Consider the following 23476-nt stretch of genomic DNA (forward strand, 5'->3'; position numbering starts at 1 on the left):
GAACTGCTATAGTAGGGGCACCTGGGTGGTTCAATCTGCCAGCGTCTGTCTTCTGCTCAGGTCATGATCCCAGCATCCTGGAATCTAGCCTGCATAGGCTCCCTGCTCAGCGAGGACTCTGCTTCTCCCTCTCCCTCAGCCACTCTCCCCACTCATTCTCTCACTCTCTCATTGTCTCTCTCAAGTAAATATATAAAATCTTTAAAAGAAGAAAAGAATTGCAGCGCTGTCTTCCCTAAATATTTAGTATAGTTCATCCATTTGCATTAGAAAAATTTATGTTGGAGTTGAAAGTCCTGAAAAATACAACCTAAAAGTCAAGTGCCTAGGGATCCCTGAGATTTAGAGGTTACCTTTTCCCTTAAAATTCAAAGAGAATACATCTGGGCCCCCATTCCATTTATTAGAGAACCAGACATGTCCAAAATAAATCTGAAGATTCACTGGGGCTTGTGTTTCTAAGGACCACCCCACATACTAGTGTCCTTAGTAAATTCTTTCTGTTCTATCTATCCTCTGGCGATCCTCCCCTCTTTCCACATCACCACCCCGACATGGACTATACCCCATGGTGTTTCCTTTCCAAAAGTGCCATTGATATATGACATCATCTCTGTATGGTTTGCCATTACAACATGCATTTATAGAACAGATTACAGTTTAAAATGTAATATAAGATAGAACTAGTGTACAAAATTCATTGGCCATTTACAGCCATATTTCTCTTTCTCCTTTAATTCATTCCATAGCCATATTGCTAAGACATATTTCATGTCCTTCATTCTCTCCAACTACCAATAGATAGGAGTTCCTGGTTGGGGTTAGAGTTTAGCCAAAATAATGATATATGCATTTAGAATATTCTTGGAACACAGTATTGAGCATAAGTAATTCTTCAATGAATTAATGAATCCTTTAACATTTAGATTTTTCAAATAAATTACTCAGCAGTTGGCTAAAATAAAAATTCTGGAGACATGCTAGAATATAAAATATACATTTACATGCCTCAAAAACATGTTGAATTATTACTTTTTCAAACTTAAGCATATCTTTCATATTTACAGACAATGTGTTTATTAGATTTACAATATTTTTAAAAATTTGTTAGCAGGGCACCTGGGTGACTCAATGGGTTAAGTTTCTGCCTTCGGCTCAGGTCATGATCTCAGGGTCCTGGGATCGAGCCCCGCATCCAACTCTTTGCTGAGCAGGGAGCCTGCTTCCCTCCACCCCACCTCTCTGCCTGACTCTGCCTACTTGTGAGCTCTGTCTGTCAGATAAATAAATAAAATATGTTTTAAAAAATCTATTAGCTTTTAATATTAATTATTGTTCAGGAATAATTTGGTAAAAAAACAAACATTCTGATAACAAATTTAGGGATCAAGAAATGTTGATTCATTTTTAAAAATCACTTTTTTTAATCCCTCTTGATTCATCATTTTATTGTTTATCCCAACATTTGTCAACTAATTCTACCTAAAACTTGTCAACACTTTGTGCTACTTAGACCTAAGGAAGAACAAAAGAGTCGAAGGATGAGGGCTTAAGGCTCTGAGGCCTCACTGAAACTCGAAGGATCACTGTTGCTCTGTGACTTGGACAGAGGCAAATCCTCTGTTGCTGTTGATGGCTACTTGAAGGGCTTCCTCCACTTTTTCCATTGTAGAATATTTAGGAAAGTCCAGAATATTGTGACAGGTCAGCGCTCTTGGGTAATCTGTTTCACGGAAAGTTTCAGGACAGCGAAATGTGATTCCCATTTGCTGTTTGCCTCTTAGAGGCAGTCTGTCATTTCCCCTAAGAAAAACTAGAAAGGAATAAATTTTGGTTAAGATATTTCATAGAAAGAGCAAAACGTAAAATGAAAGGGAAGAAATTAATCACTTCATTCAATAGATACCACTGAGTACCCTTGTGTAGAGAGAGCCACATAGGGCCATGTAGAACATAGAAAAATTATGACATCTGGTCTTTGTCCTCAGTGAGTTCATGGTCTAATTAGGGAAAATCGCATACATGAGAAGAGCAAGATACATGGAAGTTTAATTTAGCTCAGCTAGGAAGGCTGAGGTGAAGAGGCACTAAGACCGACGGGCAGTACCCAGCTGGGTGAGCAGGGAGACTACAGGGGTCACATCTGGCTAGTTAGTTCTCCAGGAAAGGCAGAAGGAGAAAGCCCAAGAAAAAGTCAGAAGTATGAAGATGTAAGTAAACGCACTGAATGCACAGACAGTGGAATCAATGGGCTGAAGCAAGTTTCCCTCTCATTAAGAGAGATTAGACAGGGATTGTGGAGAAGTAGTTTAGGTTTGTGAAGTTGGAATTGTCCTCCAATGTCCTCAAGAGCAACAAAAATAGCAAAAAGATATATATCTACAGAATGACTGAAAAATTGGAAGGGAGGGACGCCTGGGTGGCGCAGTTGGTTGGACGACTGCCTCCGGCTCAGGGCGTGATCCTGGAGTCCCGGGATCGAGTCCCACATCAGGCTCCCAGCTCCACGGGGAGTCTGCTTCGCTCTCTGACCTTCTCCTCGCTCATGCTCTCTCTCACTGTATCTCTCTCTCAAATAAATAAATAAAATCTTTAAAAAAAAAAAATTGGAAGGGAGGTGAGAGAATAAGTCATTAAATCTGTCCAAGGGAAACCTTAGGGTTCCCACCAAGAGAAGTTCTCGTATCACAAGCCACAGTTTATTGGTTCAGAGCCTTGGCTTTGGATCAGCCTAGTGGATTCAGAGTGTGTTTCTCACACTTGCCGGCTGTCTGAATATAGGCAAACTACCAAACGCATCAAGCCTCTTTTCCTCAGATCTGAAATGAGGAAAAAAATAAGTACCGTACCTCAAAACATGGCTATGAGGATAAAGGGAGGTAACAGATAGGAAGTGGTCAGTACAATGCTTGACACAGAGTTAAGCACACAATAAAGGCATTGGTATTATCATCAGTGGAATTGCTACTAGCATTATTTCTAAAATAGTATTAGAAAAATATACATAGTCCTAATTCCATAGGACTTTGATAAATAAAGATAAGAATGTGAGAGTGAAGGCTTGATTAGAAGGCAACTAGTAATATTTATTCTTATATTTTTCAATGGGAAACGAGGCTTATATAAGAGAAAGAACATTGATTTAGGAAGCCTGGCTTTGCTATAAACACGTGTGACCCACAATTAAGAATGACTTCATGGGGCCACCTGAGTGGCTCAGTTGGTTAAGTCTCTGCCTTTGGCTCAGGTCATAATCCCAGGGTCCTGGGATCAAGCACCATGTCAGGCTCTCTACTCAGCAGGGAACCTACTTCTTCCCAACTCTCTCTGCCTGCCTCTCTGCCTACTTTGATCTCTCTCAAATAAATAAATAAAATCTTAAAAAAAAAAATGACTTAAAAAAAAAAAAATAAGGACTTCGTGGTGGGGTGCCTGACTGGCTCAGTCGGAAGAGCATGCTAGTCTTGATCTCGGGGTGATAAGTTTTGTTTTTTTTTTAAAAATATTTTATTTTTTTATTTGACAGACAGAGATCACAAGTAGGCAGAGAGGCAGGCCGAGAGAGAGGAGGAAGCAGGCTCCCCAGCGAGCCAAGAGCCTGATGCGGGGCTCGATTCCAGGACCCTGAGATCATGACCTGAGCCCAAGGCAGAGGCTTTAACCCACTGAGCCACACAGGCGCCCTCGGGGTGATAAGTTTAAGCCTTATGTTGGGTGTGGAGATTACTTAAATAAATTATTTAATTAAATAAAACATTTAATAATGACTTCATGGCAAATATTCATCTTTTAAAAAGATATATAATTATAAATCCATCTATTAGTAATACTTACAGAGGAATTTTCTCTTTTCCTCCAGAGTTAATTTGTGGAAAGCTTTCCAAAACATCAGTATAGTTGGATGTGATTTGTGGTATTCTTGATCATATTGTGAATTCTTGAGAAAAAGAGGGAGAAAAATGGATTTTAGGGGGAATATATAGAAGTTGTTTGGAAGAAGTGGGGGGACTTTGGTTATCACCAACCTCTTCAAACTGCTTCCAGTCATAATCAGTATTTCCAACCACTGCTGCCATCAGTTCTTCAGGCTGGAAAAGTTTAACAAGTATTTCCTTGTCACAGACTTTATAAAATCCTCTCTGAAATTCCTCATAAACTGCCTCTACAGAGATGTCAAAAATGTAATCAATGCATGCAGAAACATATTCTTTCCTTGAGGGAAGAAAAAAAAAAGCCAATAACATATTTCACCACTGAAATATTCTCTATTTTGCCCTTTTAACAATTTCTATTAAGAAAGAAAAGTAAATTATTCAGAGGGAAGTAAAATCCTGTGGTCAGCTGAAGGAAGACACCCTGAAGTGTGTAGCAGAAGGACAAAGACTTTGTTTTGCTGCTCTTTCCCTCCGAGAGAGATATACTTTTAAAACGGTCATCTGGGGCGCCTGGGTGGCTCAGTGGGTTAAGCTGCTGCCTTCGGCTCAGGTCATGATCTCAGGGTCCTGGGATCGAGTCCCGCGTCGGGTCTCTGCTCAGCAGGGAGCCTGCTTCCCTCTCTCTCTCTCTCTCTATCTGCCTCCCACTCCATTTACTTGTGATCTCTCTCTGTCAAATAAATAAATAAAATCTTTTAAAAAGAAATAAATAAAAATAAAATAAATAAAATAAAACAGTCATCTGTACATGTCATTCTCTGGCTTAAAATCTTTCAAAGGCTTTCTTTCCATTGCCCTTAGAGTAAATTCCAAACTTTTGGATCTGACTACTGCATGACACAGCAGCCTCTTCCCACTTGGCATCTGAATCTTTGACCTTTGATAGTTGCAGTGTGGGGGGCTCCCGTCTTTCTTAGAGTTGGGGCCACAGCATGCACTGCTCCCTCCTTACATGCTGACTTCTGTCAACCATCAGAGAGGTCCATAGCAACAGGACTAGTTCTCAGGGTTGGTCCACTGTTCCTCTCTCTTTCCTCTCTCACATCATGTGTCACCGTGTGGAAATCATTTCTGCAAAAGTCTGTCTCCCTGGGCGCCTGGGTGGCTCAGTGGGTTAAGCCTCTGCTTTTGGCTTGGGTCATGATCTCAGGGTCCTGGGATCGAGCCCCACATCGGGCTCTCTGCTCAGCAGGGAGCCTGCTTCCCCCTCTCTCTGCCTGGCTCTCTGCCTACCTGTGATCTTTCTCTCTGTCAAATAAATAAATAAAATCTTAAAAAAAAAAAAAAAAAAGTTTGTCTCCAACCTCCTGCCCCGGCCTGATGAATTTCCTGACGGCAGGAAGAAGGTATGTCCACCTGACAGCGACCAGAAACATGGAAGTCTCCCACCCTTTGAGCAGCTTCAGGGACTGCCCTAGCGGAGTGTCCTATCTGACTGCCTTCTGCCATCCCCTGGAACCAGTAGTGTGCTGGTAAATGGTTAAAAACCAGTTCTCTAGAGAGAAGAAAATGGTAAGGAACCCTTATTTGCAGCATTTGCCAGTTTTGTGGTGTAAATATTCCCACCATGGCTGATTTCATGCTACTAATACCTCAATAATAAACTCTCAACATTTTTGAAAAATGCACATCAGCTCTCACAAGCAGATGCCAGCTAGTTCCAGCATGACACTACTATAAATCTCTTAACTTTCATCACGATGCTCATCCTTACTGATAATAATTCATTTATATATGGTCTTTCTGCCCCACTGGAATGGAAGCTCCAGGTTTTGTCTGTTTCACAGCTGTCTCTCTGACACCCAGAATAGGACCTGGTACAGAGGAAGGGCTCAAAAATAATTGTTAAGTGAATAACTAGTGAAAAGTTCTGCAAAGGGAATATTTAATCCTGACTCCTTTTCCCTGTTCCCTTAACCTGTAAACTTTTTATCTTTCTCAGAGATGAGGAGCTAAAATGATCACCTGAAAAGCTAAAATACATGTATAAATTACAGTGATAACAAACACGTGATGTGTACTCCTAGCAGATGTTCTAAGTCTCAAAACTTACTTGTTGCTTTGGTCCACAGGTACAGAGATCCCATTTGGAATTAAATCAACATCCTTTTTGTCCCAGTGTATCTGTAACCAAAATATATTCAGTACCAAATATGAAAGAAACTGAATAATTCAACGGCAGGGGGCACGGGCAGGTCATCCCACTGAGGGGCCACTTTAGCATAAAGATTATTTCTGAGTTAAAAGCAATCAAAACCCAGCAGAATCAGAAAAAAATAACAAAATTTTTAAAACCTCCAACAGATTCAGGAAAAGCTCTTCACCTCCCCCCACAACTGTCTAAAAATAATTTAGAAAGAGGACCTGCTCCAGGAAGAGAGCTACTACCACAGACAACTACATAGACTCTGAACTAGGCATGGTGGATAGAGAGGAACCTAGCAAGGCCCATTTGATCGAAGTCCTCTGTTGGGGCACCTAGGTGGCTCAGCTGTTAAGCGTCTGCCTTGGGCTCAGGTCATGATCCCAGGGTCCTGGGATTGAATACCGCACTGGGCTCCCTGTTTGGCAGGAAGCCTGCTTCTCCCTCTCCCACTCCCCCTGCTTGTGTTCCCTTTCTTGCAGTCTCTCTGTCGAATAAATAAATAAAATCTTAAAAAAAAAAAAAAGCCCTCTATGTCGCATTGTTTCTGAGCTGCCCAACAAACATTTGTTTACCAAACATTTGCTCTTTTTCATCTTCCTGTAAATTGCATTTCTTCTCTCTGAAGTCCTAGGCCCCTACTTTTCCTTAGTTCAGAATGACATATATACGTCATTTTGCCTGTCTTTGGAATTCCCACGTCTGGATGGATTCTTTGCACATACAAAATTAAATCTGATATTCTCCTTTTTTTTTTTTTAATGATTTTATTTATTTATTTGACAGGCAGAGATCACAAGTAGGCAGAGAGGCAGGCAGAAAGAGAGGAAGAAGCAGGCTCCCTGCTGAGCAGAGAGCCCGATGTGGGGCTCGATCCCAGGACCCTGGGATCATGACCTGAGCCCAAGGCAGCAGCTTTAACCCACTGAGCCACCCAGGTGCCCTGATATTCTCCTTTAATCTTTGTCATGTCAATTTGATTCTTAGTCCAACTAGAAGGACTTTGAAACAATAAATTCTTCCTTCCCAATACAACGACAAAACCATTATTGCCAGGACATTCTTCCCTATAACTATAAATAACTGGGAACTAAATAATTATGTAGTTCAGCCTTTTAAATACATATAAAAATTAAAAAGTCTATCCTGTATATGCTGTATATAGTCTTAAGCATTTAGTGGTTTACGTTGTTCACACTGATTGCATAATTGCTGCATTTTCACTTTCTTTGAGACTATATAATATATCAACATGAGGTATCAAAGGAGGAGCAGGTGGACGGAAAGTCATATAATACAGAAGTTGAAATATGCTCAAAAAAGGAATCCCAAGGGGGCAGGGTAGAAAATTTTTTAAAAAAGAAATCCCATATATAAGGTAATATAATAAAAATTATTCTAAAAATCAGATGAAAGCTAAACTACATTGGTACTCACAGAAAAGTATATGTAAAGTTCTTTTCCAATGTCATCAGCTTCATTATTTAGAACTTGCAAATTCCTAATGAAAATTTTCATTTGAAAAGTAATATTTAATTAAAAAATAAAAATTATATTCTCGATCTTCTCAAATTTCAAAAATAACAAATATTCAGTAGAAAAACTCTTGAACAATAAAGAAATGTATAAAATGCCACGTAAATGTCCTTACCTTCCCGCTCCTTTTTCTTAGAGTTAACCTTGTTTTACAGTTTTGTTGGGCCACTGCTAATATATAGACACTGCTGTGTCTTGATGGAAATTACAGAAAGGAGCCCCTTCCTCTAGACCAGTGATTCCCTATTAGGGGAGATTTTGACCCCTAGAGGACATTTGGCAAAATCTGGAGATATCTTTGGTTGTTACAATTAGGGGGAAGGTCACTACTGGCATCTAGTGGGTAGCAGCCCCCTTAGCTGTTAAATATCCTACGACACCCAGATCAGCCTTCCACAACAAAGAATTATCTAGCCCCAAATCTCAGGTGTTGCCAAGGCTGAGAAACCCTGTTCTCTAGAGTGTCACGGCATATAGTGTAAATACAGGCAGTTTACTCTTACACAAATAGTACTTCAGAAGAAAATCCTTTTCAATCTGTTGCCAACTGTGTATTTTATGAAAAACTTTTTAACATTTGTCAGTCTGTAAGCACAAAAAGGACTTCTCATTTTCATTTATATTTCCTTAAGTACTAAGAAGATTGAGCATATTTTCATTTTTTGATTAGCCATATACGTGTGTGTGTGCGTGTGTGTGTGTACACACACATACCCTCAGCCATATTTATCTGTGATGACACACACACATATATATTTATATTTATATATCGGCAATACTAATCTTTTGTCTATCATCTATGTTGCTAGTATTTTCCTCACAGGATATAGTTTACCTTTTAACTTAGACCAAGTATTTTTCAATACTTAAAAAGTTGATGACATGCTGATGAATTTAAATAAATTAAATGACAGTGCTTGTGTCACTCCATTGGTTAAGCATCTACCCTCGACTCGGGGCTTGATCCTGGGATTCAAGCCCCACATCTGACTCCCTGATCTGCGGGGGGGGGGGGGCTGCTTCTCCCTCTCCCTCTGCCTGCTTCTCCCCCTGGTTGTGCTCTCTCTCTCCATCAGATAAATAAATAAAATCTTTAAAAAATTAATTGCTTAATTAATTAAATGACTAAACATGATTTATGAAAATAAACATAGCATGCATGGTTCTCATTAAAAATATTATTTCCAGGGCACCTGGGTGGCTCATTGGTTAAGCATCCTACTCTTAATGACCTCAGGGTCATAGGATTGAGCCTCACTGGGCTCTGGGCTCAGTGTGGAGTCTGCTTGAAATTCTCTTTCTCCCTCTCTCTCTCTGTCCCTCCACCCTTCCTGTCTTTCTCTAAATGAATAAAATCTTTCAAAAAAAGATTCCATCTAGATAAATTTAAGATACTAGGCTCTGTTGTAGGTTGATAATTAGAAGAGCACTTAGCTTTTCCTTATTCTTGAAGGCATACTTTATTATAAGTCAGGCTAAGATTCAAATTCATCAAAAGAGTATACATTTATAGAAACTGAAGACCTTGTCTCTGTGTGTATGCGTGATTAACATCATTTGTTCCTGAATAACTGAGACTTAACATAGTTCTGGAAAAATACTACTTACTTTCCCAGAAGAGGACTGAGTTCTTTTAAATCTTGCAATGATGGCTTTTGGCCCAGAAGTTTCTTAAACAGAGCCAGTGGAAAAGGAAGGTTGGCAACATTTGAGTTGTTTAGGGAGAGTCCACACAGGATCCCAAAAAGGAAATACCTCTTCTTTTCAAATACAGGCTGGAAAAGGAGAAGAAAAAAAAATCCCTAAAGTATTAGAAATAATCAATAATGCAAAGGGATAATTAGATTAGTAAAAATTGGTTTTGGTTTCCTTTTCTAAAAGCCACAAATTAGGAACAAAGTGGGTTTCAGGAAAAGAAAGTTTGGGCTTCTTACACAGACTTTAATACAATTTAAATATCTTCCATAAGATAAAATATAAACTAATAGTTCAGAATATTAAATAAATGAATCTACTTTTTGTTACTGAAAGTATAGCTGGAATATTAAAAAAAAATACGCTCAGATAGCCTTATAAGCCAAGGTTGTCATTATTTAATGTTATCATCTTTGCCTTCAAATTCATGTAGAAAAAAGACACAGCAGAAGGAAGAGTACTCTTTATCTGCACTTTCATTGTGCATCAGGCATGTCATGTGCATCAGACAAGTGTGTCCCCTTCGGTGACACTGCCCTCAGCCTAGGTGTGCTGACAGGGACAAGCATATGGGTCAGGAAAGGTGACTGATGCTATTGACAGTGAAGGTGGGTGGAAAGAAGGAAAGAGTCCTGATGAAACGGCTTTACTCTTTGCACTTTGTAGTCCCAGATGAGGGAAAACACTGGCCACCTCTTGCGGGACCATCACTAGAGTACAGCCAAGAGACAACTAGCCTGAAAATCCCAAATGCATTTTTAAAAAATATTTTATTTACTTATTTATTTACTTATCAGAGAGAGAGCACAAGCAGGGGGAGCTCGGCAGGCAGAAGGAGAAGCAGACTCCCTACTGAGGAGGGGACAACACGGGATTTGATCCCAGGATCCTGGGATCATGACCTGAGCCTAAGGCAGATGCTTAACCGATTAAGCCACCCATGCATCCCTCTAAATGCATTTTTAACTTTTATGCTTATAATAGCTGTAAGAAGTAAATAGAGCATGTAGATTGAGGGTATTACATGAGTAGCCCAATATCATTCGCCTGCTAACGGCAAAGCTGGCCCTGAAATAGAAATCTTAGAATTTATATAAAATTCTAGGAAATTCAAAGTACTCCAGAATGACAAAAATTAGATCAGTGGCTGTGTGGGCATGGGGCAGGAAGTGTGTGGAGGGTAGAATTAGAAAGGTGTATGAGGAAATTTGGGGGAATGATGAATATGTTCATTATTTTGATTGTGGTGATAGTTTCATGGATATATTTGTAATCAAAACTTAGCCAAATTGGGGCACCAGGGTGGCTCAGTGGGTTAAAGCCTCTGCCTTCGGCTCTGGTCATGATCCCAAGGTCCTGGGATCGAGCCCCACATCGGGCTGTCTGCTCAGCAGGGAGCCTGCTTCCTCCTCTCTCTCTCTCTGCCTGCCTCTCAGCCTACTTGTGATCTCTATCTGTCAAATAAATAAATAAAATCTTAAAAAAAAAAAAACTTAGCCAAACTGAACATATGACGTGTAGGTTATTGTATCTCAAATATACTTCATAAAAGCTATTTAAAAATTTAACATGCAAAAAAAAAAAAATTTAACATGCTGGTGCCCCTGGATGGCTCAGTGGGTTAGAGTCTCTGCCTTTGGCTCAGGTCATGATCTCAGGGTCCTGGGATCAAGCCCCACATCAAGTTCTTTGCTCAGCAGGGAGCCTGCTTCCCCCTCTCTCTCTCTGCCTGCCTCTCTGCCTACTTGTGATCTCTCTCTCTCTCTGTGCCAAATAAATAAATAAAATCTTTTAAAAAAATTTAACATGCATAGAAGCACCTGGGGATCTTATAGAATACATGCTCTGATCTGGGGTGGGACCTGAGATTCTGCTTTTCTAATAGCCCCTAAGTAATTTACATTATTATTATTATGGTTTTCATGTTGCAGTATATGGTATACTTTTTCTGTCCTGGAAAACTGTAAGAAAATAAAAGACTTACACTGACAGGAAACCACATGTAAGAACCTTCTTCAGGATATATGAACATTCCATATTCTGTCTTGGTCATCTCTTCAAATATATAGTAGAAGAACTCAGCTATCACCCCGTACCCTGGAGAACGTATTTCTTTAGTAAATTCAATCTGAGGAAAGAGAACACATTCACAGGCTTAGATTTAAAATAGGATGCCTTGATCTTCGTGAAAGAGTTTCCCAAAACTCCTGCCATCATCAGAATTCCTGGAATCCCATATCCCTTCAAACCCACACCTCACCGCAATCTGTTCTCCCTCAATTTCCTGCTGAGCAGCAGATGCCGTGAACCTAGTCACAGACAGTGTGTGTGTGTGCATCCTCTACACCGCCACATGAACCAAGTAAAGAGGGATTCTCGCAAGACTAAGCATTCACCAATTATTTTGACCAGAGTCTCAAACAACATTTTGATGTGCTTCAGGTCCTTGGTTCTTCCGTCTTACTGTCTATCTTCATCTCATCATTCAGATTTCACAACTTTGGCTCCAGTCACTAGCTTTTTCTCCTGCCTCTTCCCTCATTAGAACTTCTGACAAATTACCCTCCCAGTCCCCCTGGCTTTAGCACCTTTGAAAGAACCATCAGACCAGATGGCCCATAGCTCTCATGTATGAACTATCCTTTTATTTTCCTTTCTTCAGTTCTACTATTATTTCCTTTTTACTTTACTTTTTTGAAGATTTTAGTTTTAAGGAATCTGTACACCCAACAAGGGGCTCAAACTCACAACCCTGAGATTAAGAGTTGCATGCTCCACCAACTGGCTGAGCCAGCCAGGAGCCCCTTATTTATTATTTTAAATATTTTTGAAAAAATTCATTTTTTAATAATACTTCAACTTATCACTATTCACACTGAACATGTATGGCAGCTTAACCTACCCAAGTATGAAGTCTGAGAAGCCAAAACTGTTCTAGCTTTGTTAAAAGTTATGCTGTAGGAAATGTCCTTTTGTAAAATCTACCTTTATGGCCAATATTGTCCCAGTTTTCCTGTTACCACTCTAACTACTTTTCTGCTTCCTTTCCTGGCCAACTTCTTTGTCTCTTATTTGTTTTTTGTTTTTTTAAAGATTTTATTTTTCTTTATTATTTATTTAATTATTTAATATTTATTATTTTTGACAGAGAGAGAGCATGTACTCTCACAGGGAGGGAGGGGCAGAGGGAGAGGGAGAGTCTGAAGCACGCTGAGTGTGGAGCCTGAAGCACGGCTCATTCCCATAACCCTGAGATCACAACCTGAGCCAAAATGAAGAGCTGGACACTTAATTAGCTTTTTTTTTTTTCTGTAATATAAGCATCACTAAGCCCCACTAGGCATTCTCTTTCTCCTTTCTTTGCCTTAAGATTATATCTCTGCCACCCCTCACCTGACTCCCTGGCCATACACTACCATCTCATCTCTAAGTGCCCACCTTACGTTCTACCTGGATATCCCAATAACAAATGAAGCTTACTTCCACTTTTCCAATTTCTCCTCACTTAAACCAACAAGTCTGCCTTCACTGTGGTCAGGACCCACACATAACTGGCTTTGACAATCTTGCCTTGTTTAAGAGTCTACATGTTGATTGGATCTACCTTGAAGTTCACCTTCCTACCTCTCTGTATCTCTTGTGGATGGAGTAATTCTCAATTGATTTCCTCATAAAAAAGATTTAAAAGAAAGTGGGTACATAATGAAATATACAACTACATAGTCTGGCTTATAAAATAGTTTGTTTGACATTCAGTCCCAGGTTGGGATATATCCCTCTCTTGGCTGAGCCCAACCTCTAGGTTCTGGTTTCTTTTCTGAGAACCTAAGTCTCCTTCTTATGGCTTATACCAGGAAAATCACTCCCATTGGACAGAGTCCAGCTTTTACCTAAAGAGTTACTCATTATTTTATGGCCTCAATAGGGCAGATGATCTGAGATAAACACAATACACACCCTACAGGTACCCACAAAGGACAAAGTGAAAGATGACTAGAATTAGAACCAATATACTGGATACTCTATGACTAAAACAAGAGCCAAAATGTAGGAAAAGTATCTCTACCTGCTGCTTGTTGATTGCATCAATATGTTTTACCCTACTTGATCCATGTCTGTGGTGTGTGACTTTGCAATTCCTTCCTCCAAAGAGGCTGAATATATTTCATCAGCCCTTGACTTGGGTTCAGCCACGTAACTTGCTTTGACTAAACCATGTTAGTTGTGTGATTGGATTTGCTATCCTATACCTTTGGCACAGAAGGGAGAAGAACATGCATGCTGGTCCCAGGAAGATGAAAAGCACAGGAAACAGCGACACTGCCCCAGCCAAGCTTAATCTAGCCTAGATCAGCCAGTTCCTGCCTAATTCCCAAACACGTGAATAAGTGCAGACAAAAATCTACAAATCGACCCAAGTGAATTCAACCTAAATTAGGCGATCCTTAGCTGAATTTCAGATCTCTATAATAAATTATTGTCTTTTTACGTCATTAAACTTTAGGATGGTTCATTATGCAGCAGTTTTGTACCTATAGGCAATTAATAGTTTACACAGAATCCCAACATTCAATTAAACATCCCATAGCTTTTCTCTAAAGGGTAAGCAAGGAATTACTATTTTTTATTTATTAGGTAATCTCTTTGCCCAATGTGAGGCTCGGTCTCTCAACCTTAAGATCAAGATCACATACTCTACCAACTGAGACAGCCTGGCACCCCAGAATTCTGGAAACCTACAGCTGATAACTATAGGTGCAAAAGCAGGCTCTTCCTTTGCTGTATTATACAAATGTTTCCCCTTCACATTAGTAAAAATGTCCAAAGAGACTTTTAATTTACCACTAATCCTTTACAGAGGTTGGTGTCTTCAACTTGGTTTAACTGACGCAGAGCATCTTCAACTAGGTGACTTCGTCTGACTTTAAATGGAAGGGGTTGATTGAACTGAAGAATTCCTTGCCCCTGATCCAGGTATTCTCTCTGTTTTAAGTCCTAAAAAAAACAAAAAACAAAAAAACAAATAATAAAGAAAGAAATATTTTAGGAATCTCATAGAACACTACGAAGTGTTTACTATTTCAAATAAATGTAGTCTGCATGGCATCCGCTCATGCCTACTATTGCTATATACTCAGATTGTAATTATTTAGGAAAAAAAGGCCATCATATCTACACTATACTATGGAAGATAAGGAGATCCCAGGATCTGTGAAACCATGGCATCTAGGAATTATATTCATGGGATTAGTCACCATGGAGGTACAGCTAAGTAATTACAAGCGATCTCATTCATAGTAGACCTGATCCTTAAAGGCAATAGCGGTATTCGATACGCTGAAACATTCATCCACCATGTCTTAAAAAGCAGAGTTTTAGCACCATAATCCCCAAGAATATAAGGGTAGCATAGGAGCTCAAGGATGATGTTAAAGTAGGAAAAAGATCAGAGGAAAGACTTGCTCAGAGAAGATCCACTCTTGTTCAAATAACTGTGATCCACCCACCTGATTCATAGGGGAGCCCTCTAAAAATGTGCCACCAGTGGCCTCACTTTTTACCTGCTCTCAGTCACTCTACATAGTACTTCCATTTAGCTTTTCTGAATTTTCAACATTTCCTTATACTCTAGTCAATATCTTATTTCTGCTGAACCCCCTCAGATTAGAAATCTAGTATTGGACTTACTAGCCTTGCTTTGAGCTTTAACACTTCTCTAGGGCTTCTGCTATAACCTAAGGACAAAAAGTAGTATTAGGACTCGTAAACCATTGTAGCTGTCTTTGGGACCTGTCCCGTGAACAGTGACAACAAGACAGGTTGATAATAGCTATCCTATTCCAGATTTCCAGGCTGGGTGTGGTTACCCTTAACAGCATTCTTACAAGCATCTCAGAGAAGCGTGTGTGTGACTCTGGGCTTGGGAAAGCCCGTCCCAGATCTCTGCCACTACTATAACTTGAGAAATTGTACATGATTCCACTAAATTCTTCTGGTTTTTCCTGAATATGTTCATTTTTAAAAAGTTCCAGGTTTGTAGGGAGATGAAACAGGTAGCATTTCTGGTCCTTCCTGATTACAGGTCACCTATTCTGGTGGCCCAGGAGTCTGCGGCTCTGGGATACTTCAGCAATACTGAATGCTGAGCACCACGACTGATGGCTGAGTGACAGGGAGTGGCCAGCAGCATCCTCCACTCACTATAGCAGGGAGAGGTATATGTGGCCTGCTGTAGCCCCAACTTTCTTTCACCTAACCGAGAATTAGGCAGAAAACATGCATTTTTTCTTATTTTCCAGTTGTTCTACTCCAGTTTCCCATGTATTGGTTTCCTCTTTCCACATTTATGCATGTGAATTGATAATATAGTTTGGAGTTTACAGTTTGGAATATGCCCATCCTCTCTCCTTTGGAGGTCAGGATTGTGGAGTCTCCTTTCTACTTTCACCCATGACAACTACAACTGAGCGTTTTCTTGTACTCAGACCTTTCCCGATCCTTCATCATATCCAAGCTGCCTGGTTCCTCTATAAACACAGCCCTCACTAACCCCTCACTACCAGTAGACCTGCTACATTGAATACTGCCGTAGAAGAAAATACCGCAAGGGAAGGACCAGTTTAAAGGAAACATAATTTCTCCCATTACCAGGGATGTTAGGCAAATGTAAAAAGAGGTGGCTGGGAAACAAAAGAAATCTTGTAAACTGCCGATGACAGACACTAATAATAAATAGTAACAAGAGGGAGAGTCTTTACCTATGGAATGCTTTTAGCAGGATGTATCTTGCCCACCTAGGTTGTTTAACATAAATAAAGCTGGAATTTATGGATTTATGGGGCATGGATCATTGGGAAATGTCACACAAGCTGCATAATTAAGAGTATCAAAGAAATGTTTTATAATTGAAGTGGCTCCTTTTCTGTATATGATGTCCCAGACTTCTCCATGTTTCATGTAGATGGCCTGTATCCTTTAAATTATTAATAAAAGGAATGGGTATGACTTCTGATTCCCGTGAGTTTTTTTTTTTTTTTTTAAGATTTTATTTATTTACTTGAGAGAGAGAGAGCATGAGAGGAGAGATCAGCGGGAGAAGCAGACTCCCCGCAGAGCAGGGAGCCAGATGTGAGACTCGATCCCAAGGCTCCAAGATCATGACCTGAGCCGAAGGTAGTCGATTAACCAACTGAGCCACCCAGACGCCCCTGATTCCCATGAGTTTTTAAAGTATAAATAGGAACCTTTTCTGAGGAATAACCTAGACAGACCTCAGCAATCAAAACATGTTTGGAAAATCTTTAGCATAATGTCTGGGAGTACGGTGAGCACTCAAATACTTAACTGAGAATGAACGCTAACGGTGGTTAAGAGAGATGAAATAGTATGTAAATATTCTGTGGGAATAATTCAACGACTCGAAAAGAAGCAGAAGGAAGAGAGTAAATGGGAAACAGAATAAACCCACTGATTGACTCATAGCCGTTATTTGGGAATTAAAAAATATCAGACGGAGCTATATATCGAGCTCCAAGCTCTTAAGCAGATATGAAATCCAAACACTAAGATCACAGTAGTAACTAAAACTGGCTAGAAGATGGGACACCTGGGTGGCTCAGTGTGTTAAAGCCTCTGCCTACGGCTCAGGTCATGATCCCAGGGTCCTGGGATCGAGCCCTGCATCAGGCTCTCTGCTCAGCAGGGAAACTGCTTCCCCCCACTCTCTCTCTCTCTTTCTCTGCCTACTTGTTATCTGTCAAATAAATAAATAAATAAAATCTTAAAAAAAAAAAAAACTGGATAGAGGAGGAGAGGAACGTGAGAGAGGAAGAGCAATTACTAGATCATTTCAGTATTTGCTCACAGAAGGAAAACAATGGATATTATCTAAAGTGAGGACTCAGGGGCACCTGGGTGGCTCAGTGGGTTAAGCCGCTGCCTTCAGCTCAGGTCATGATCTCAGGGTCCTGGGATCCAGGCCCGCATCGGGCTCTCTGCTCAGCAGGGAGCCTGCTTCCTCCTCTCTCTCTGCCTGCCTCTCTGCCTGCTTGTGATCTCTCTCTGTCAAATAAATAAATAAAATCTTTAAAAAAAAAAATAAAGTGAGGACTCAGACATTATATAATAATGAGAAAACCAATTAAAATTATCCAAAATAATCATGATTAACCTGTTCAGTTGAAAAATAGCACAAAGCTTGATAACACTCTGCATTGATTATAGTGTGTATGTTACTGGTAGTAACAAATTAGTACAACCTCTCTGTACAGTGATTTGGCAACATTTAATAATTAAAGAAAAAGACTTAAGCTTCATTCTACTTTCCTATATGAATGTAGCCAAATGGCCCAGGTTGATGAGGAAAAGATCTTTACAGAATTCAATTAGTAACTTTGGAAGGAATGATATGATTAGAAATAATGCTGTTTGGCAAACCTCAACAAAAACAACAGAGAGAATTATTAAACAACGCGTTTAAGCGTTAGGGGGAAGCATTATGAGAGAAGAATCATGTGGTCACCACCCGAAGCCACTGACAAATCTCAGCATGAATAAGAGTGAAACAACAAGAAACAATGCACTGAAGTATAGAAAGGTGAAAGGAAATTGGGTCTGGGATTTGCTTTAAAATACTTCAGCTGAAATAGTAACAACCACAAAACCAACAAAGGTGATCCATGGGGAAATCATTGATGGGCAAAATGTTGATGATGACTGGAACTTTGTGATGGGGTTCATTACACCATTATCTCTATTTTGTATATGTTTGTAATTTTGCATAATAAAAAAAAGGTAGAGCATACATACCAGCATTTTCAAATGGGACTCAGCTCGTAATAATTGAATCTTGCATGGCAAATTAAAAATAAATGGAAAATCACTGAAAATAATGGGGCTGAGGTTTTCTGCAGGTATCTAAAAAATAACAAGAGATAATAGCTTTAATAATTCAAAGGGAAAAATTTTCATTCCTTTACCTCATCTTTTTTTTTTTTTTTAAGATTTTTTTATTTATTTAACAGACAGAGATCACAAGTAGGCAGAGGCAGGCAGAGAGAGAAGCCAGCTCCCTGCTGAGCAGACAGCTCGATGCGGGGCTCGATCCCAGAACCCTTGATCCCAGAACCCTGAGATCATGACCTGAGAGGAAGGAAGAGGCTCAACCCACTGAGCCACCCAGGCGCCCCACCTCATCATTTTAAATTGTTTCCCTCTATTCTTTTGGCAATCTAGTTTTTAAAATTCAAAGTAGCTAGAAAACTTTCTAAGAAAATGCATCTGTTTTGTGAGTTAAAGGTGTTTAGGTTTTCAGTGATCATCTAATTTAGCAATTCAGCATTGCAATGAAGAAATGTTTAAATCTTGATTTATCAACAAGATACCCAGCTACTAATGTGTCCTATAAAGGATGAAAATTTTCAGAAATAAAAATTTTAGTCTTGCGGCGCCTGGGTGGCTCAATGGGTTAAAGCCTCTGCCTTCGGCTCAGGTCATGATCCCAGGGTCCTGGGATCGAGCCACACATCGGGCTCTCTGCTCAGCGGGGAGTTGGCTTCCCACTCTCTCTGTCTCTGCCTGCCTCTCTGCCTACTTGTGATCTCTGTCTGTCAAATTAAAAAAAAAAAAAATCTAAAAAAAAAAAAATTTTAGTCTTACCAGGTTGTTATCCCGAAAGAACAGTCTTCTTGTACTTTCATGAAAGATCACCGCACTGGGGAATTCATCTATGATGAAAGTATTTTCTGGTAGTCGACAGTTAGCTGTGTTTACCTTAGAGAACACATGACTTGTGAATTTCATTTTCTATTAATATATTATTTAATCTATTATATTTATGGTTATCATATAGATAATTAGAATAGAGCTCTATAAACCCAATGCATTTGGCATTGATAAAATAGAATTCTATAAAACTTCTAATTTTTGATCTATAATTTATCCAATTTTCATAAATACTATAAAAGATAATAGATGTTGACAATGGAGATTAGTAAACCAGTTCTTGGGGCACCGATATACTGGAAACAATTTTGAGATCTTGGGAATAAAATCCAAGTACTTTTGAGAAAATTAGTCTTTTCTCCATTAATTAATGAATATTATTTTAGCACACACTATTTGCCAGGTGTGGAACAAAACATAAACTAAAAATTCTCCTTGCTGACACACAGGTTACTGTCTAGTATAGTAGTCAGCAAACTCTTTCTTAAATCCAAACAGTAAATATTTGTGCTTGGGACCATAGAGTCTCTGGTGCAACTATTCAACCCTGACACTCTAAAGAAGAAAATAGCCTTAGAGAATATGTAAACAAGTGAGTGTGGATGTGTTCCAATAAAATTTTAATAACAAAAACATGAGGCTGCCCATATGTGTAGATTACCAACCCATGACCCAGGGCCTGATAGGTAAAAATAAGTAATCTGGTATGGAGGACACAGTTTCTGATTAGAGAAGTAATCTGGTATGGAGGACACAGTTTCTGAACCCCTTCTTGAGGAGTTCAAGAAGGTTTCCCAGAAGAAGCAATTCTGGAAAATCAATGATCTAAATAAGCCTCTATCAAATCAAACTAATCCAAAAGATGCAAGGCAGGAAAATAGAATCTAAGAATATAAATTAAGAAAGTAAAATGAAAACACAACCTATGAAATGGGGGGAAATATTTGCAAATTACATACTTGAGAAGGAATTAATATCTAAAATATATACAGAACACATGCCACTGAGCAAACAAAACAAAAACATATGATTTTAAAATGAGAAACTGAATAGCTGTTTTTCCAAAGAAGACCTACAGATCTCCGACAGGTACAGGAAAAGATGTTCAACATCACTAATCATCAGAGAAATGCAACCCAAAGCTACACAATGAGAATGGCTGTCATCAGAAAGACAAGAAAGATAAGAGGTAAGTGTTGGCAAGGATACAGAGAAAAGGGAACCCTTGAATATTGCATGTAGGGCTGTTAATTGGTGCAACCCCTGTGGAAAACAGTATGGAGGTTCCTCAAGAAATTAAAAATAGAACCACCATATGATCCAGCAATCCCACCTCTGGGTATATTAAAAAAACATTCATCTGAATAAGTATATTCATTTCAAAGAATATGAAATCAGTGTCTCAAAGAGATACGTGTACCCCCCATGTTCAATGCAGCATTTTTTACAAAAGCCAAGACACGGAAACAAGCATCCTGGATGGATGAATGGATAAAGAAGATGTATATATACCCTAAATATTATCTGGCCATGACACAGAAGGAAATCCTGCCTTTAAGACAACATGGGTGGAGTGGACTTGCAGGACATTATTTTAAGTGAAATAACTTAGAGAAAGAAAAATACATATGTATGAGCCAAACTCAGAAACACAAAGTAGAATGGTGGCTGTCAGGGGCAACGGGATGGGGGAAATCGGGGACTATTGGTCAAAGGGTACAAACTTCCAGTTATAAAATGAATCAGTATACCAAATAAGTATAAGTGTATCAAAGCTATATATTGCACACCTTAAACTCACACAATGTTATATAATTATATCTCAATAAAGCTAGATAAAAGGAAATATACTACTTTAGAAATAATCAGTGCATTAACACTTCAGCACTAATTTTATACATAATATTTTCTCCTATTGGGATTGATATTGTGTGGAAAAATTGATTTTGATTGTATTTGGCAATTTATATTTATAAAATCATCTTATCTTAGCTAATTATTTTTTTATTTTTTATTTATTTTTTATAAACATATAATGTATTATTAGCCCCGGGGTACAGGTCTGTAAATCGCCAGGTTTACACACTTCACAGCACTCACCATAGCACAAACCCTCCCCAATGTCCACCATTCTCTCCCTTCCCCCCACCCCCAGCAACCCTCAGTTTGTTTTGTGAGATTAAGAGATTTTTTTGGTTTGTCTCCCTCCCGATCCCATCTTGTTTCATTTATTCTTTTCCTACCCCCCACACCCCCCCACATTGCATCTCCACTTCTCATATCAGGGAGATCATATGATAGTTGTCTTTCTCCGATTGACTTATTTCGCTAAGCATAATACCCTCTAGTTCCATCCATGTCATCGCAAATGGCAAGGTTTCATTTCTTTTAATGGCTGCATAGTATTCCATTGTGTATGTGTGTATATATATAGATACCTATCTAACTATATATATCACATCTTCTTTATCCATTCCTCTGTTGATGGACATCTAGGTTCTTTCCATAGTTTGGCTATTGTGGACATTGCTGCTATAAACGTTCAGGTGCATGTGCCCCTTCGGATCACTACATTTGTATCTTTAGGGTAAATACCCAGTAGTGCAACTACTGGGTCATAGGGTAGCTCTATTTTCAACTTTTTGAGAAAACTTCACGCTGTTTTCCAGAGTGGCTGCACCAGCTTACATTCCCACCAACAGTGTAGAAGGGTTCCCCTTTCTCTGCATCCTCACCAGCATCTGTCATTTCCTGACGTGTTAATTTTAGCCATTCTGACTGGTGTGAGGTGGTATCTCATTGTGGTTTTGATTTGTATTTCCCTGATGCCGAGTGATGTGGAGCACTTGTTCATGTGTCTGTTGGCCATCTGGAAGTCTTCTTTGCAGAAATGTCTGTTCATGTCCTCTGCCCATTTCTTGATTGGATTATTTGTTCTTTGGGTGTTGAGTTTGATAATCTCTTTATAGATTTTGGATACTAGACCTTTATCTGATATGTCATTTGCAAATATCTTCTCCCATTCTGTCAGTTGTCTTTTGGTTTTGTTAACTGTTTCCTTTGCTGTGCATAAGCTTTAGATCTTGATGAAATCCCAATAGTTCATTTTTGCCCTTGCTTCTGTTGTCTTTGGCGATGTTCCTAGGAAGAAGTTGCTATGGTTGAGGTCAAAGAGGTTGCTGCCTGTGTTCTCCTCAAGGATTTTGAAGGATTCCTTTCTCACATTGCGGTCCTTCATCCATTTTGAGTCTAGTTTCATGTGTGGTGTAAGGAAATGGTCCAATTTCATTTTTCTGCATGTGGCTGTCCAATTTTCCTAACACCATTTGTTGAAGAGGCTGTCTTTTTTCCATTGGACATTCTTTCCTGCTTTGTCAAAGATTAGTTGACCATAGACTTGAGGGTCTATATCTGGGCTCTCTATTCTGTTCCATTGATCTACATGTCTGTTTTTGTGCCAGTACCATACTGTCTTGATGATGACAGCTTTGTAATAGAGCTTGAAGTTCAGAATTGTCATGTCACCAACTTTGGTTTTCTTTTTCAATATTCCTTTGGCTATTCGAGGTCTTTTCTGGTTCCAAATAAATTTTATATGGAACCATAGCATAGGCCTCCTCTGAACTGGGGTCCAATAGAGTTCTAAAGGAGGGTTTGCAACTTGGGGTGTGGGTGGGAGGTTCTGGGTGAAGACAGAGGAGGAGGGGGAGGAAGGGGCCCTTCCTGGGAGGTCCATGTCCACCGGGGTTAGAGGTGGGTCAGAGGCAGGGGGGACCCCGACAGGGGAGGGTTGTACGGAGTGGGAGAGCCTGGGGGGAGGTAGGGGCTATAGTGGGGGAGCAGCTCTCCCTGGAGCTGGGGGAAATCCACTTCTTTGAAAAAAATGGATGGGATTTTGGTAGGGATTGCATTAAATGTGTAGATTGCTTTAGGTAGCATAGACATTTTCACAATATTTGTTCTTCCAATCCATGAGCTTGGAATATTTTTCCATTTCTTTGTGTCTTCCTCAATTTCTTTCATGAGTACTTTATAGTTTTCTGAGTATAGATTCTTTGCCTCTTTGGTTAGGTTTATTCCTAGGTATCTTATGGTTTGGGGTGCAATTGTAAATGGGATTGACTCCTTAATTTCTCTTTCTTCTGTCTTGTTGTTGGTGTAAAGAAATGCAACTGACTTCTATGCATTGATTTTATATCCTGACACTTTACTGAATTCCTGTATGAGTTCTAGCAGTTTTGGAGTGGAGTCTTTTGGGTTTTCCACATAAAGTATCATATCATCTGCAAAGAGTGATAGTTTGACTTCTTCTTTGCCAATTTGGGTGCCTTTAATTTATTTTTGTTGTCTGATTGCTGAGGCGAGGACTTCCAGTACTATGTTGAATAGCAATGGTGATAATGGACATCCCTGCCATGTTCCTGACCTTAGCGGAAAAGCTTTC

At 39.5% G+C, this 23476-nt stretch overlaps 1 protein-coding gene across 3 annotated transcripts in view; it reads right to left on the minus strand.

Annotated features, from left to right (window-relative positions):
• Positions 1–1324: 1324 nt before the first annotated feature.
• HERC6 (HECT and RLD domain containing E3 ubiquitin protein ligase family member 6) overlaps positions 1325–23476 on the minus strand; it is a 63678-nt gene continuing 41526 nt past the window's right edge. Inside the window, exons 14-23 of one of the 3 annotated variants that reach the window (XM_044224533.1) lie at positions 18967–19080; positions 18118–18225; positions 14152–14304; positions 11294–11437; positions 9223–9389; positions 7516–7579; positions 5989–6059; positions 4026–4212; positions 3835–3937; positions 1325–1813 (exon numbers count right to left, since the gene is read on the minus strand). In XM_044224533.1, the coding sequence (XP_044080468.1) occupies positions 1584–1813; positions 3835–3937; positions 4026–4212; positions 5989–6059; positions 7516–7579; positions 9223–9389; positions 11294–11437; positions 14152–14304; positions 18118–18225; positions 18967–19080 (1341 nt within the window). In that variant the 3' untranslated portion in view covers positions 1325–1583. Of the gene's footprint in view, positions 1814–3834; positions 3938–4025; positions 4213–4576; positions 4606–5988; positions 6060–7515; positions 7580–9222; positions 9390–11293; positions 11438–14151; positions 14305–18117; positions 18226–18966; positions 19081–23476 lie in introns of those variants that run through there. The other 2 variants (XM_044224534.1, XM_044224535.1) reach the window with 2 other exon arrangements.

This window comes from Neovison vison, chromosome 11 (assembly GCF_020171115.1).
Source record: "Neovison vison isolate M4711 chromosome 11, ASM_NN_V1, whole genome shotgun sequence".
Classification (NCBI taxonomy): domain Eukaryota; kingdom Metazoa; phylum Chordata; class Mammalia; order Carnivora; family Mustelidae; genus Neogale; species Neogale vison.